A 15268-nucleotide genomic window follows, 5' to 3' on the forward strand; every position below is an offset into this window, starting at 1 on the left:
TTTGGATAGAATCATCCAGCCTGAGATCTGAAGCAATTTAATTTTATCGGAATCCAGGACACAACAAGAAAAACACCCAAAACCACATGGAGACAGAAGACGAGACACAACTCCTCCCCCACCTCCCCCCTGGCCCTAGACTGGGGACGTTGGGGGGCAGGACAGCTGGGGGAGACCTTGAGCCTCAGTCCAGCCCAGCAGGCTCCAGGCCTGTGGGGGGAGCTGGGGGGGAGGGGGAGGCAGGGCCCACCCCCACGTTGGATAGGCTGAGGGAAGGCCCCCCTGAAAGGACTGCCCCCTCCCCAACACCCCTGCCGAGGGGCAGGTAGCCCACAGCAGCACGAGGGCCCAGGGCCATGGACACATTCATGATTGAGAAGCAGCTGGAGGGCAGGAGGAGAGACATACGATTATCTGGGCAGAATCACTTGGGGGAGGAGTGGTGGGTGGGGCCTGGAAGGGCCCCATGGGCCAAACCCTGAGGTCACAGGAGGGGGCCCAAAGCGGGGCTAGTGAGTGAGGTCCTGAGTGAGTGGGTCAGCGGCTTGGGCCCCTTTCTCCCGCTGCCTACAGCCCCTCCAATACTGCTGCCAGGGGGGCCCCACCTCCAGGGACACGGGAGAAGGGCGGCCCACCCCCTGCTGCAGACAGCCAGGGGGCTGAGGCCTGGTCAGGCCTCGGCCCGCCTGCCCCAGAGGCTATGGGAAGAGGACAGGTCAGGGATGGTGGGGACAGGGGCTCGACCGGCTCAGATCCAAGATGGTGCCGTGCGTGCTGGGTCCCCAGGAGCTGGGGGAGTGCGCTGGAGGCCAGCGACTCTGGTTAGACAGGAGGCAGCAGCTTCTCAAGAAACTCCTTCACCGCTGCCATCTCCTGGGGGTGAGGCGGGACTGTGAGAAGCTCCCAGCTGGAGGGAGGAGGGAGAGGGCTGGGAGTAGGAAGCGGCCCCTCATCACTGACCTGAGGACAGGAGCTGTGCATGACACCTGGGTAAGTCTTGAACTGGACCCTGGCAGGTGTGACAACAGACCGGAGCTTCTCAGCCGTCAGGGCCCCAAACCGTACTGGAACCATGGGGTCCAGCTCCCCATGGCACTGAAGGATGGCCAGGTCCTTGGCGCTGCCATTGGCTGCCTGTGGGCCAGACAGGCCCCGGAGGGCAAAGCCAGTGCTTCGGCACAATCCCCAAACCACGAGGAGACTCCAAGGGCAGGAGTGGGGCCATGGAGACACTCACCTGGGGGAAGGCCCGGTGCAGAGGCAGCCAACAGCTCAATGCCACAATGCCAGCCAGAGGGTGGGGACAGGTAAGGGCCGTGTAGAGGGACAGGGCCCCACCCTGGAACAGAGAATGAGAGGTCATGAGGGCACAGTTGTTCACCTACCACCCCCACCCTCTCTCTCTCCCCTCACCTGTGAAAAGCCTCCCAGGACAATTCGGTTGGCAGGGATCCCATTCTTCATCTCATGCTCGATCAAGGCCTTGACTGGAGGGAGGGGGCATGACTGGGTAGGGGAAAAGCTGCTGGGGGCCCGGGGAAGGAGCCCGATACAGCCCAACGCTTTCTTGGGGTTGGGAGGGCAGTGGAGGGGAAGGAGGGTGGATGCTGAGGAGGGGCTGGGCCTTACTGTTCTCTGCTGCCTTCTTGATGCCAGCCTCGTCCTCTGGGGCATCTGGACTTAGCCCCATCAGGTCAAACCTGGGAGAGGACAAGCGTTGGCTCCTGGAAGACCCGGGCCAGCCCCTGGCAGTTCTCAGCTCCCATCCTTCCCCCTGCCAACTTACCAGGAGGGCATCACCATCTTCATGTTGAGAGTCACAGGGATCCGGGGTCTGGGGGAGGGCAGCGAGAAGAGCCATCAGGCACAGAAGGGATGAGGAAGCCACAGCAGCGGAGAGCAGGAGGGGGCAGGGTAGCCCCTGGGGGCCCCTCCCAGCAGGCAAGGCCTGTGTTTAAGGTGTTGCCAGGCAACCTGCCACGTGGGGCTGGAGGCTGTGGTTAGGGCACCAGCAGAGAAGCAGAGCTGGGTACTCGGGTGTGACGGGGTTCCCGCTCAGTCGGTGAGTACTTGGGGAAGGGGCACAGGATCTCCTGGCTCTAGGAGATCCCTGGCAGAGGAGGGCCTCGGACTGGGAGCTGGGGTCTGGGGGCACGAGCTCCTGGGAGGGAAGGCTGAAAACGGTGCCTCCAACTGCCCTGGGCCCAACCGCAGGCTGTAGCTGGCAGGAGACGACAGGCCTGAGACCACAAGACCACCCCGTAGCTGATCCCCATCCTCAGCCCCTCCCTTGCCGGGGTGACACTCACGCATGGGGACAGATGTACTTGACGTGAGGGAGCCGGATGGTGGAGAGGGCGTCAGCCCAGCTGTGCCTGTAGGAAGGGAAAAAAGGCACCGGTGTACGAAGGAGAGATGGAGGGTGCAGGTCCCTCCAATCCTACCCTCTGGGCCCTCCCCCACCTCCCCCAGGAACACCCCTCCCTCCCCAGCTCACTCACCCTGTGTCTCCAAGTCCATGTAAAAAAATAACCTGAAAAAGGGTCAGACATGGGGCGGTGGGAAGAGGGCAGTCATCACGCTGCTCTCATTCCACCCCAGTTCTCCTCCTCCAACTTTGGGCCACCCCTCAGTGCCACCAAGGACCTGGGGCTGGGGGGGTGGAGGGGAAGGACGGTGGGAGCAGCCAAACCGGCTATTAACCCGTTGCCGCCTGGCTTCAGATTGCTCCCTTGTCAACCGTACCACCTCCATTTTTCCCCACACCCCTTCCAGCCAGTCTCCCTGGCTGGCCTGGGGGCTGGCCTGGGGGCTGCCTGGGGAGGAGAGGACCCTTACCGCGGCCGTTTCCCGCTCAGCTCCAGACACGGTGGCAGCATCGGTGAGCAGGGGCACAGACATGGTGTTACCACACATACACTGCAGGCTCCACGGCTGGGGCCTGTGCAAATTTAGGGGAGTGGTCAAGAGCAAGAGCAGCCGGGAGAAGAGCCTCTAAGCCAGGGCCCACTCAGACTGTCAGCGCCCCCCTGCTCCCTGGACTCTGTCCTGGGCACAAAGGAAAGGCAGGCAGAAGTCTCAGGCCAGAGCAGGTAGGAAGTTTGCCTCCATTCCTGGGCTGAGAAGCAGAGGAAGCGCCCTAGTGTCCCTGGTTCTGGCCCCGCACACAGCGGGCGCTCGCTGGAGACCAAGGGGGCAGAGGGAAGGCTTGGCCGTGGGGGAGGGGAGCCAGGGCACCCCCTGCGGTCACCCCCCCCCAACTGCCTCCTCCCTGCTTTCCAAGCATCACGTCTCTAAGAGAGCCCCGGGTTCCCTCCCGCCCAGCTCCCAGCGCTGCTGGGGAAAGAAGGGGAGAAAGGTTTGCTTTCAGCCCCTGCCCCCCCCCCCCACCCCCACCCCATTTTCTCCGCTCCGCAGTCTCCCCAGCCTCCCCGGCCTTCACAAGCAGTTTGTGGCTCGGCCATTCCCAGGGCCCCCGGGGGCGCCCCTGTCCCCAGGAGGCGCGGACTCCGGCCCACCGCGCACCCCCTAACTGGCGGCCCACGCCCCACTGAGCGGTGCTACCTGCTGCTGCTCGTGCCCGCGGAGTCCGGCCCGGCCCCCCAGTCTGACCACGCTCCGGGACTCCCAAACACACAAAAGAATGTGCGGCTGGCTGGCTCCTCCCCATCCTCAGCATCCTCCCGAGTCCCCCGGGCTCGCGCCCCCGGCCCCGAGGCGCCCCCGCCCCTCCCGGACCCCGAGCGCACCTCTGCACGTGGATCCCTCACCTCTGACCCCGGCGCCCTCTCCCTACACGGGGATTCCCCTCCCGCCTCCCTGGGAGACTTCCACCTCTCGCCGCGGGGTCCCCGCTCTCAAAGTGATGCCTTCCGCGCTGCCCGGGGAGGGGAGCTCCTCACAGTCACACACTCGCACGCGGAGCCCGAGTCCCCCTCTCTCCACGCGAGAAACGTCCGCTCCGGCCAAAGGTCGCCCCCTCCCGACCCCGGGCCGGGGCCCCCCTCCTGCCCACCCGGGGGCGTCTGCGTCGGACCCCGGGAGCCCCAGCCCCGCCGCGGGCCCTTCCCCTCGCGCCCCCCAGCGCCCCCCGTCACGGCCGGACCCTCCTCGCCCCTCTCCCCGCGAGTCCCCGAGCCGGGCCGGCGCCTCCTCGCAGCGCGCTCCCCACCCCCACCCCCGCCGCCGCGCTCCCCTCCCCGCCCGCCCGGCCCCCGCCGAGCGCCCGCCCGCCCCGGCAGCCCCCTCCGCCGGCGGGCCCGGGACCGGGTACCTCCACTCCCTGGGGCTTCCGAGACCTCTCGGGCGAGTCTCCTCTTTCTCCCGCACAGGCACACACTCTTCCCCCTCGGCCGCCCCCGCCGGAACTTCCGCTCGAGTCCCGGGAACCCAGCCATCGCGCTGCCGGAAGTGGCCTGGCCAGCGGCACGGAACCCGGAAGTGGGCGTCGGCGATCCGCCAGACGCGAGCTGCCATGTTGGGAGCGGCGGAAGCCCCCGGGTCGCCTGCGGGAGCCGCGCGGCGCGTCGGTGGCCGCCGCGTGCCGCCACCAGCCGTGCGCCGCCCGGGGGGACGCGCCTCACACTGGCCTAGCTTCGCAGGGACCCCGCGCGGGCCCGACGGCCGCCCGCGTGAAGACGTCGGCTCGGGCCGCCCAGTCCTCGTCCCGCTCTCAGGAGGAGGAAACTGGCGCTCGGGGCGGGGAAGGAAACAGCAATCTCGGGACGACTCTAACGCTGTCTCCGCACCTGCTTCCTGAGTTACAACACGCTGATAAACCCCACCCCGCCTACTTCACAGCTCTGCTGCGAGGCTCACATGAGGTCGCCTGGAAATTACAGTGTGAGGACCGGAGACCTATAAAGGACCCCGGGAAAACAACGCAGGTCACATCAGGGCAGCTGGACGGGCAGGGTTGTCTCTGCCCTCAAGCAAGACCATGTGGACGGTGCACCACGTATCAATGGGCTCCTGTGAAGAACAGAAAAGGCTTCATTTTGTCCCCATTTTGCTCCTTGCTGCACTGATAACAGTGGAAACGGGCTCAGGGTCCACAGAAAGGCTGGAAGGGGAAGCGAACGGAGATGACGGGCTGGGGGCATCTGCGAACAGGAAACGAGTGATCCTGGTACCTCACCAGCTCAGGACTCACTCCCACTATAACCTACGGTAGTTTTCTTTGAACTGAAAGAAAACAAACTTGGGAACTCAAAGCACTTCTCCAGGTGGAGAGGCAGTTTGGTCCTAAGTGCTCAACAGGTACAAAAAGCCTAAGATACCAGGATTCCAAACAGGAAATCTTTTGAGTCCCGAGGACTGCAGCAAGCCAGAGACCTGGACTGGATGTCAGAAAGGGAGGAGTGTGCCCAGACCACGTAACTGCCAGCCACCCCCCCACATCCCTGCTAGGTCTGCTTTAGAAGAGTAAACAGTTCCTCCTGCACCCCCAATCACCTGAGACCCTGGAGCACTTCTTCAAATTCTCAAACAAGTTCTTCAGAGTGAAGCTTCAAATTCAGAAGCCCAGTTCCAGAGGCTGCCTATGATTAGGCTTTAATTAGCAGAACTAATGAAGGGATAGTCTGCTCTAAGATTTCTAACTTTGTTTTTCGTCCTAGTCCAAATTTTAAAACATAGCCTTTATTTTTTATCTCTGAAATGATCCAACTGAAATAAAAAGGCTGTGGCTGAGGAGTAGGACCCTTAGTGCATCAGGAATTGCATTTGTACTCTGGTTGATTTCAAGTTCTATTTTAGAAATCTTGAGGCTAGACAAAGCTTGCAGGTGGCAGGCTTTGCCTTGGACAGGCTGAAGAAACAGTGTTCTCTCAAGACGATCAGATTCAACACTGATTCCCATTATCCACTGTTTCTATTTCCTGCAAAGGAAAGACTACTGACCATCTCAAATCCTCTCATTTTAGATACTCAATTCTCTCCAATTGCTGTCTTGACTTAACAAAATTTAAGCCCAGGCTTAGGTCCGCATGTGCTGCTCACTTAACTTTCCTTGCTCTTTATTCTGGTGAGCTGTGGGATCTGTTCTTCCTTGTTTTTGTAAATGTCACTCCACAAGTTACTTCCTCTCATGAGAAATGGAACATCGGTTTATAACCTCACCTTCCTCTTTACAAAGCGTGGGTGGGTGAGTGTAGGAGTACTTTTAGTCCACTGTACCTTTCCTGGAGAAAATGATCTAGTCTTGAATATCACTGTGGCACTATGACCTACCTGATACAAAACAACAAAAAATTCCAAAGTTCCATACAGTCCCCCCTAAAGTGATGGAAGTTTAATCAGTACTACCAAGAAATCAAAAGAATATACAAACATTAAGTCTGGCAAAGATTTATTAGGAAGCTTATTAGTTACGGTGAATAAAAAGCCATGAACAGAACTGAGATCTCCAATTTCTGGCACTGTGCTCACGACACTAGTTAGAAGCTAATAAACATTAAGGATGTCCCAAGGGGAATCTTACCTAAGTCCCAATCTTATCCAACCAGGACAACTCACAAACACAGAAATGATGCCCATGTTCTCCCCAACTGCTTACCAAGGCAGTAGGTAAAAAGACCTCCTCAAGCTATGAAGCATCAGGAGATTTCTGCTCCTCTAGCTATAACAATGGGACACTAGTACATGACAGACAACTCCAAGCTGGGCAACTTGACAAGAATGCTGAACGCTGACAGGAAGAAGGAGCAAGCAGGGACAAGTATTTCTAGTTGGAGACCCTCCTGATGGCTAATAGAAACACAATGCTGAGGCTTCAGAAAGTTTACTGCAGCCCAAGAAATAGTTTCCATTAAAAAAAAAAAAAAAAAAAGTCACACAAAAATCCTGCCACAAAGCAACAAGACACTTGGGATCCCACGGCCACACTGACTGGAAAGGCAGACATCATTCAATGACTGCCAGATGCTGACCAGCCCAAGACTCAATTTCTAGGCCCTAGAGAACCGCGATTGTCCCTCAGCACCCACACTACCCTCCCCGGTGGTGTGGTATCTTCCATAGGCCAGATTTCTGCAGCAAGCCCCAAAGACAAAGCTTGGCAGAGGCTGTGGCACCAACTCTCTCTGGAACCCTCTCTCTTTGTCCTCCCCAACAGGATGCTGTACATCTTCACAGACACAGCGCTTCTATGGGAGCCCTGGCCAGTCTTAGGAAATGAAGTGTGTCTGTGGGGTAACCTGATGGACCCTGTGGTCTGCTGGGTTGGCTGATGCTTCGTAATTGCAGATGGTCACCTCATGTCGGCGAAGCTGCAAGAAAAGTGAGAGGCTGGGTCAGCTGGCCACTTCCCAGACCACACAATGGAGTAGTCCTTATTCAGGTTCATTTCTGGAAGTCATCTCTTCCCCCTTCTGACACTCTTATCCTAGGATGATTGCAAAGATCATTATCAATGATTCATCCCATAACTTTAAAAATTCATTCCCCCACTATAATAGTGCCACTATGAGAAGAAGACCTTATCTATATCTTGTTTATCATCTTATATCTGGGTGCCTGGAACAAGAAAAGTTACCAAAAATGTTGAAGAGTCTCAAAGTGAGAAAAAAAAAAAAAATGAATGGATATCAATTGTATTATTTCAACTCCCTTAAAAATACAGCCTGTCAAGAGATGGACAGTTTACAATAATGAAAACCAAGAAAAAAAAAAAAAAAAGAAAACCAAAAAAAAAACTGCACAGTCTGAGAGCAAGTGGTGTCTCACATGCTCTTTTTTCCTTAAAGTGCCCATATCCAGCATACAGATACATACACACATATATGTATGGGGGCGGGGAGGCAACGTCAGGAATGCTTCCTGCCCCTTCTTACCTCAGTCCATTCTCCTCTCAGGCCAATATACAAGACCTTTGTGGTATCAGCTCCAAAGTTTTTTGAAATATGAATTGAGAGATGATAGACATTTGAAAAACGAGAAATTCTAGAGAATGAAAGGAATGGGGAGAGAAGACACAGGTCAGAATTCAAGCACTACCTCACCACCAGCCCAAAAACAACAATTCTAGCTCCAACTTGTGGTAAAACCCAGGTAGATGTCAGAGAACATTCTGGGCTCTTATGTCCCATTCTTGTCTTTTAGAGAATTGATTCAGTGGAAACTGAGCATCTCCCAGATCTTGCTCCAGGCCACAGGAAGAGAAAAATGAGTCAACACTGGGATCCCATGGCCACACTGACTAGAAAGGCAGACATCAAGGAGCAGGAATGAGAAATGCTGTATGACCAAGCAGGGATTCTAACACAAGTTCAGTATTGATCTCGCCAATCTTATCATTAGGAAAAAGAGAGAACCAGTGAAGACAGAAGGTGGTCTTGTGTAATGTGGCCTACTGTAAGCCCACTCTGCAAAGAGTAATTGTGAAAATATCTCTCTTAAGACCACCCTAGGAGCGCACTCAGATTTGTCAACTGCTTACAAGTTTAACAAGTCCATGACTTTGCACTGCTTCTCTGCCAAAAATTGACTAAGCCAAGGATCAGGCTTCCTCCACTGTTTTAACTAGTTTCTCACGCTAAGCAGGAAATGGGCCAAAAATTAAACTGCAAGCTCAGTAAGTGCTAATGCATGTATGTTCACTGCAAATGAACACCCGCTGTTCCTCAGGAGAAGCCAGAGAGTGGAGACAGGCCGAGTGCTTACTTTGTAGCATACTCTAATTCTCCTGTAAGATCCCGATTCAGACTAAAGGTCTGATCTGGCTCCCTGTCTGTATCATCAAAGGACATCTGTGGAATGTTTTTGTACCTGAGAAAAGAAAGGGAAGAAAAATCAAGAAATGTGCATTATCACATTGTGCATATTTTTCAGTTTTTCAGAATTTATTGACTCAACTGCCTTCAGTTTTATCAAATTTTAGGAATGGCATTTTACTGGCATTTATACACAAATATCTTCAAAACAACAAGAGCTGAGAACTGCAACATAAGCCAGTGGCATCTTTGAGTGGGTTAAAATCACGTGAGAAGCAATACACAAAGAGGAGGCTCAAACCAGGTCACGTGCAGTAAATGCAAGGAGAAAATCAGCAACTCAGCACATTCAGACCAAGCTGAGGAGGTTAAATAAAACAGCTTACTCATGGGGGGAAAAATACTTTGACAGAAACCTATAAACAGAGTTAAGAGATAAGAGCAGATAACTTCTTGAGCAGGTTAACGCTCAAGCAATTTTTGTGTCTAAAATTACCCTATATATTGAGTCCTCTCAATTCTTCAAAAAAATACAATTTGGGGGTTTCCATTTCAAAAAGAGCACAAAAGGCTGCCAATCCACAATGGGCTTTGGAAAGTCAAGTAAAGTGCTAATGAAGAAAAAGGTTTTCAAAGAAACATCTAAGAAACAGCTGACCCCTCTACAACTCACATATTCTAAACACCTCAGCCACACCCCCACCACCTCTTAGAGCGTTTTATTAACACACCCACACAGGAGGGGCCTAGACATTAGGGGCAGCAAAATGCATGTAATTTAAGAAAGCAAATGTTTGCTTCAAAGTGTTTCTAAGAATGATGCACAGAATAATAATAGTGAACATTTATGAGTAGCATTATGAGAGGCAGTATAGCACTGCAGTTAAAAGCAGTGTCTCTGGAGCCAGACTTCTAGGTTTAAAGCATGGCTCTGTCACTTACCAGCTGTGTAATTTTGAGGAAGTGATTTAACCTCTCCGTATCTATTTCCTCATAAAGTGGGGATAGTGATAGTACATATCCCATACAATGATGAGATTACATAGAATCAATTCTAAGATACATATACTTTAAAAATTCTACTATGGGGGATCCCTGGGTGGCGCAGCGGTTTGGCGCCTGCCTTTGGCCCAGGGCGCGATCCTGGAGACCTGGGATTGAATCCCACGTCGGGCTCCCGGTGCATGGAGCCTGCTTCTCCCTCTGCCTGTGTCTCTGCCTCTCTCTCTCTCTCTGTGTGTGACTACCATAAATAAATAAATAAGAAAATTTAAAAAATTTTAAAAAAATAAAATAAAAATTCTACTATGGAAAATTTCAAATATACATATAGAAGCAGAGAGAAAAATACAATGAATCTCCATTTAGTTATCAGTCAGCTTCAATAATCAACATTATGCCTATTTCCTATCACCCTCATTTTGTGTTTGACATTTTAAAGCAATCTCAAACATTTCACTTTACTCATACCTATGTATTTCTAAAAAGGCTTCTTAAAATACCACTCTTAAAATGATACTATTTAACAAAAATTAACAATAATTCCGTAAAATCATCTAACACCTAGTCTGTGTTCAAATTTCATTAAGTACCAATTTAAATTTTCTAGATGTGTCAGTAGCATGTCACAGCTAAATAAGCTAAAGTCTTTTTATTAGTGGTGTATAAGATCATTACAATGGATGACTTCTTAGATTTGATAAGGTGTAATATATGTAAGGTGTTTATTTAGAACTGAGGGCTATGTGTTTGTACCTGCCCTCATTTATTATGTTCCAGACTTACTCTAAGCTCTTCCCATGTTAAGTATCATTCAATTCTCTCCACAGTCTTATAAGGTTCATACTATTACTACTGTCATTTTCAACATGAGAACACTGAGAGAAAGACAAATGATGCCCGAAAGCTATGCAGCTAACCGTTGGTACAGCCAGAATTTGAACCCAAGCATTTTATTCCAGAGCCCACTCTTAACCATGATGCAACACGGTTTTCTAAAGCCAATCCATTTCCCCAGTAAACAAGTCTTCAAAAGCATCAACTCAAACGGACTGTTTCCTTAAAATGATTAAATATGTGAGTTTGCTTTCAAATTCATGTTTTCTAACCTCCAAAAATAGTGTCAATTTCTTATATCTCTCATTTAAACTGACCAATTTTTCAGGAAGAAATTTTTTTTTGAAATGTAAAGTTCTTCCACTGTTTGTTTCTCCAGCACTCAAAAACATTTTCCCCTTCTCTTAGGAAGACTATGCTGGACTAAGGCAAGCTGTCACAATGGGAGCAATAACCCTGGTGGCAACAGATCCAGTGTTGCAAGAGGTATATGGAACTCTGCAAACTAAAGGGCAGGCACACTCAGATGGCAAGAATTCCATGTCCAAAAAACACACGCAAAGATTCTGTGTGAAATAACAAGGGTAAATTTGGAAACTAACCTCAAGAGTAAAAACCGTAAAGATCATTTGAGATCTGCAGCTGGGTTACTAAGAAAACTGCAAAGTCATCAACAACTGGCATTTATAGGATGCTCTGTGGATGAATGGCGCCACAGCAAGCACTTTGAAAAGACAGAAGCTGTTGGCCTTAAAGATGCTTAATCTAAAAAAGTCGTTAATTCAGGAAAAGATAAGTGTATTCTGATGCAGAACAAGACCAAGACTTTTAAGGGGGGGTTTACTAGGTTTCTTTTAACCTAGTAAAAGGAAAAAAAGTGTGTCATTCTGGAATAAAGTGCTACCAGAGAAAAGAGAAGTAGGAGCGTCTTGAGGGCCTCAGCCCTTGCCACTTACAGTCTCATCTCAGAGGGGTGTGAGTCATCATCCTCTCCCATTATAATGATGCCTTTGAGCTTGACATTGCCTGTAAATCTGCCAGAATGCAAAAGAAGTCGTCAACCTGGGTCTGAACTTTTGTGTAGCTGTGTGACCCTGGACAAGACCCTTCCCCTTTCTGGGCTTCCTACTCACGTGTCAGACCTATACCAGAACAATTTCTAAGATCCTATCTCCCTCTGGCATTCTGCAGTTCGAACAAATTTACCTTAACTGCTCAGTTCTTTTTCAACAGATACATTATGCTTTCCTTCTCAAACCCACCACACTGTAATTTCCCCCCCACTTCTAGAAACAGATGTGTGTCCCTGACACCACCAATGAATGAGTCCTGAGAAGACAACTAGGTACAGCCTATCTAGCCTGAGGCCAACACCAAGGAGATACTTACGGAATATTAAACAGAAGCTCTTCATCTGCATCACTTTCAACAAACTGGAGGGAATGGGGAGTGGGGAGGAGAAAGCAACAAATATTTGCTGAGAGCCTACAATTTCAGGCATCTTCCACCCTGTCCTACGACTGGAGCGCAAACAGTCAACCTCCCTCAGTTTTCCAGCACTTACTAATGCTGGAAGCTTATGAGCTAACAGTCTGCAGACCACCCTCTGGGAGGGTTGCTAAATGGGGGGAGCCCGTGAATAAACTTCCAGGCAACCAGCCTCCTGAAACTGTGTGCAAAAATCTGTGCCTGTGGGGTCCAAGCGGCCCCCAGTGTGTCCAGCAGCTCTGTGACTCCACAGTGGCAGATGCTCTAGGAGGAGGACACGCTCCATCTGCCTAGCCTGTCTTTGGTCTTCATCAGGTGATAGGATCACGCAGCCATTGGGACTACTAGTCAAGCAGCAGAGAAAACGCCCTCACGGCCATCCTCCGTTATCTCCTGAAGCTCTGGAAGAGAATGCTGGCCGTGGAGGGCCAAAGCGCCCCTTTCCCTCTCTGGGCCTCAGTTCCTCTATCTGCACAATGGGGACACTCGACCCTGTTTTCTTCCCACGGGGCGGGCAGGTGACGGGCACGGGAAAGCCCTTGGCCAGCGGGCTGTCGTTATTTTTAACAGCAGGACTGAGGCCCACAGAGCAGACGGGAGGCCTGACGCCCCGCGCGGGTCCCTGCCTCGCCCGCCCGCCCCAGGCCCCGGAAGGCCCACCTTGGAGCGGTCGGTCCGCTCCTCCCACGGCTTGAAGACGCCGCGGCCGCTGCCCTCGCGGCTCTCGTTCAGGCACTGCAGCCGCTCCAGGTCGATGCGCAGGTACAGGCCGTAGGCCAGGCCGCGCTGTTCCGGCGGCTCCTCCCGCTCGGCGGCGCAGCGACAGCCGCCCCCGCCGTGGCTGTGGCCGTGCGACATGGCGCCGCCGCCGCCCGCGCGTGCCCTCGGCCCCGCCGCCGCCGCCGCCGCCACCGGGCTCGCTCCGCTCCGGCCGCCAAGCGCGCCGCGGCCGCCGCGTCGTAAAAGGCGCCCCAGTGCGGCGCATGCGCCCGGGGAGGGCGGGGGCGGGGCTCGGAGAGGGCTTGACGCTTGACGGGCGCTGGCAGGTGCCGGACTGTCCAGCGCGGGCTCGGCCCCGGGCCGGTGCTGTCGCTCTCCCCGCTCCCAGATGTGGCAGCCGAAGCGCACACTAGGCTGGCGTTCCGAGTAAATGACGGCGCTGGGATTCGAATCCCCCTTCCCATTAGGCTAACGTCTGTGCCCTTTTGCCACCCGCGTTTTGGGGGAGTTGGTGGAGGAAAGCGTGCGCGGTGATAAGGCCCCGAAGGCGCGGGAGCGCAGCGTTATCGCCGCCTGCCAGGTGCACCTGCAGGCCCCGGAGCTCACAAACCCCCTTCCCTAACCGCTGTCTTCCCGGCGGGCGTAGCGGTCGACAGCACCGGCTTCGTGGACGGCCGGACCTGGAGACAAGCCCCGGGTCGGCTGCTAACAGTGTGACACTGTGAATGAGTCATTTTCCCCGTCCCGGGACTCCGTTTTCTAGTCTGTAAAGTGGGAATGGTAATATGTTTCGTAGGCTCAGTGAGTGTTAACATGAGATAATGAACCTAGCACAGGGGCTGACACATGGTTCCATAGCTGCGTCAGGTCTTGGTTCAAATCTAAGCACCGCCCACTTCCTAGCTATGGGGCCTTGGGCAAGTGACTTAACCTCTCCGAGTCTCAGTTTAACCTCTCGAGTCTCTGAGTCTCCACCTGTAAAGTGCACGGATTGGACTACATGACCTTTAAGTCCCCTTGCCATGCGACATGTCAGAGTAGTTTTTTCAAATGGCTGGTAGTGACCCATTAAGGGGTCTTAAAGTCCATTTGGAGGATTGTGACTAGCATTAAAAAAATAAAATAGGACATGATTTTAAAATTCAGAATATATCACACTTTTAAGTCTCAATTTATGGAACTTTGTTCCAGTTTTGGATTTGTGTACCCAGGTGCATGTAAAGTGTTTTTCATATTGTGGATTGAAGTCAAAGAATTGGAAGCCACTTTTTAGAGTTGAAATGATTTTGGGTAAAGAGTAGAATGGGGGATCCCTGGGTGGCTCAGCAGTTTAGCGCCTGCCTTTGGCCCAGGGCGCGATCCTGGAGCCCCTGGATTGAGTCCCACATCGGGATCCCTGCATGGAGCTTGCTTCTCTCTCTGCCTGTGTCACTGCCTCTCTCTCTCTCTCTCTCTCTCTCTCTCTCTCTGTGTGTGTCTCTCATGAATAAATAAATAAATAAATTCTTAAAAAAAAAGTAGAATGAGTTCTTACTGCTGGTGGGGAGAGGGAAACACAAGAGGATGTAAAGAGAGTTATGGGATACTCTGCATATCCCTTGCCCTTCAGGTCTGGCTCTGGAGTGGGGGCAAGACTGGGGGCTGGTGAAATACAACTCAAAATATCCACCTGGTTAAATTCCACTCAAAAATATTCACTGGCTCAGTCAGTGAAGCATGTGATTCTTAATCTCAGGGTTGTGAGTTCAAGCCCCACATTGAGCATGGAGCCTACTTAAAATATTTTGGTGTCCTAGTTCAATTCTTTGTGAAATAGGCGAGCTTGGTTCTGGTTCAGAACAGCACAATGTCACGAATTATTGCCACACGGCCATCACAGTTTCAGGCCAGGGGCCTGGCACATAGTAAACACCTGGTAAATATTTGTTTAATTGAGTGATACACTTAGAAGCCTTTCTTTGAAAAGACCGTGTCGCATTGCAGGACTAACCCAGGCCTTAGAGAAGACAACTACCCACTTTTGGCTTCTTTCCTGTCATTTTCATCATTGTTACCCTTTGCTAACTTATTGAACACTATGTGCCAGGCATTACACTTGTGATTCTGTAGATTACCTGGGAAGTTTTTTTCTGGGCCAGTTTGGCTTCGGGTGGATAATTTGGAAGGGCCTCACTCACGTGTCAGGTTGATGTTCGTTGTCTGCTGAGGTAATGGGGCCACATGCCTCTAGCAGGCCACTTGAGTTTAGTCACATGGTGGCTGTTCTAGGATCAAGAGAGGGAAGACCCAATTGCATGAACACTTTTTAACCCTCTGCCCCTATAATCTTTGCTAATGTGCCATCAGCCAAAACAAGTTTCATGGCCAAATCCAAATTTAAGGGTGGAGGTATTGATGGCATTTTTTTGATGGAAAGAACTAGAAAATGCTGTGGATCCTTTCCCCCTCCTCCTCAATATATCTGTACTAATTATCTTTTGTTGTATAACAGATTACTTCCAAACATAATGGCC

At 52.2% G+C, this 15268-nt stretch overlaps 2 protein-coding genes and 1 long non-coding RNA gene across 3 annotated transcripts in view; 1 reads left to right on the forward strand and 2 right to left on the reverse strand.

Moving 5' to 3' along the window:
* Positions 1-21: 21 nt before the first annotated feature.
* Positions 22-6333, reverse strand: LYPLA2 (lysophospholipase 2). Its single transcript, XM_026012439.2, has 10 exons — positions 4274-6333; positions 2839-2941; positions 2502-2533; positions 2310-2375; positions 1787-1834; positions 1630-1700; positions 1414-1487; positions 1238-1339; positions 961-1134; positions 22-873 (listed from the first exon to the last, which is right to left on the reverse strand). Exons 1-10 carry the CDS (start codon positions 4474-4476, stop codon positions 823-825), a joined length of 924 nt encoding a protein of 307 aa, XP_025868224.1. The 5' UTR covers positions 4477-6333; the 3' UTR covers positions 22-822.
* LOC140597987 (uncharacterized) overlaps positions 2025-15268 on the forward strand; it is a 31263-nt gene continuing 18019 nt past the window's right edge. Inside the window, exon 1 of the long non-coding RNA XR_012000105.1 lies at positions 2025-2062. This is a non-coding gene — a long non-coding RNA (uncharacterized lncRNA). The remainder of the gene's footprint in view (positions 2063-15268) is intronic.
* Positions 6333-13004, reverse strand: PITHD1 (PITH domain containing 1). The gene is made up of 6 exons (XM_026012476.2): positions 12696-13004; positions 11937-11980; positions 11504-11581; positions 8662-8766; positions 7833-7941; positions 6333-7268 (listed from the first exon to the last, which is right to left on the reverse strand). The coding sequence occupies exons 1-6, from the start codon at positions 12891-12893 to the stop codon at positions 7167-7169; spliced, it is 636 nt and encodes a 211-aa protein (XP_025868261.2). The 5' UTR covers positions 12894-13004; the 3' UTR covers positions 6333-7166.

The sequence above is a fragment of the Vulpes vulpes genome, chromosome 2, assembly GCF_048418805.1.
Source record: "Vulpes vulpes isolate BD-2025 chromosome 2, VulVul3, whole genome shotgun sequence".
NCBI lineage: Eukaryota > Metazoa > Chordata > Mammalia > Carnivora > Canidae > Vulpes > Vulpes vulpes.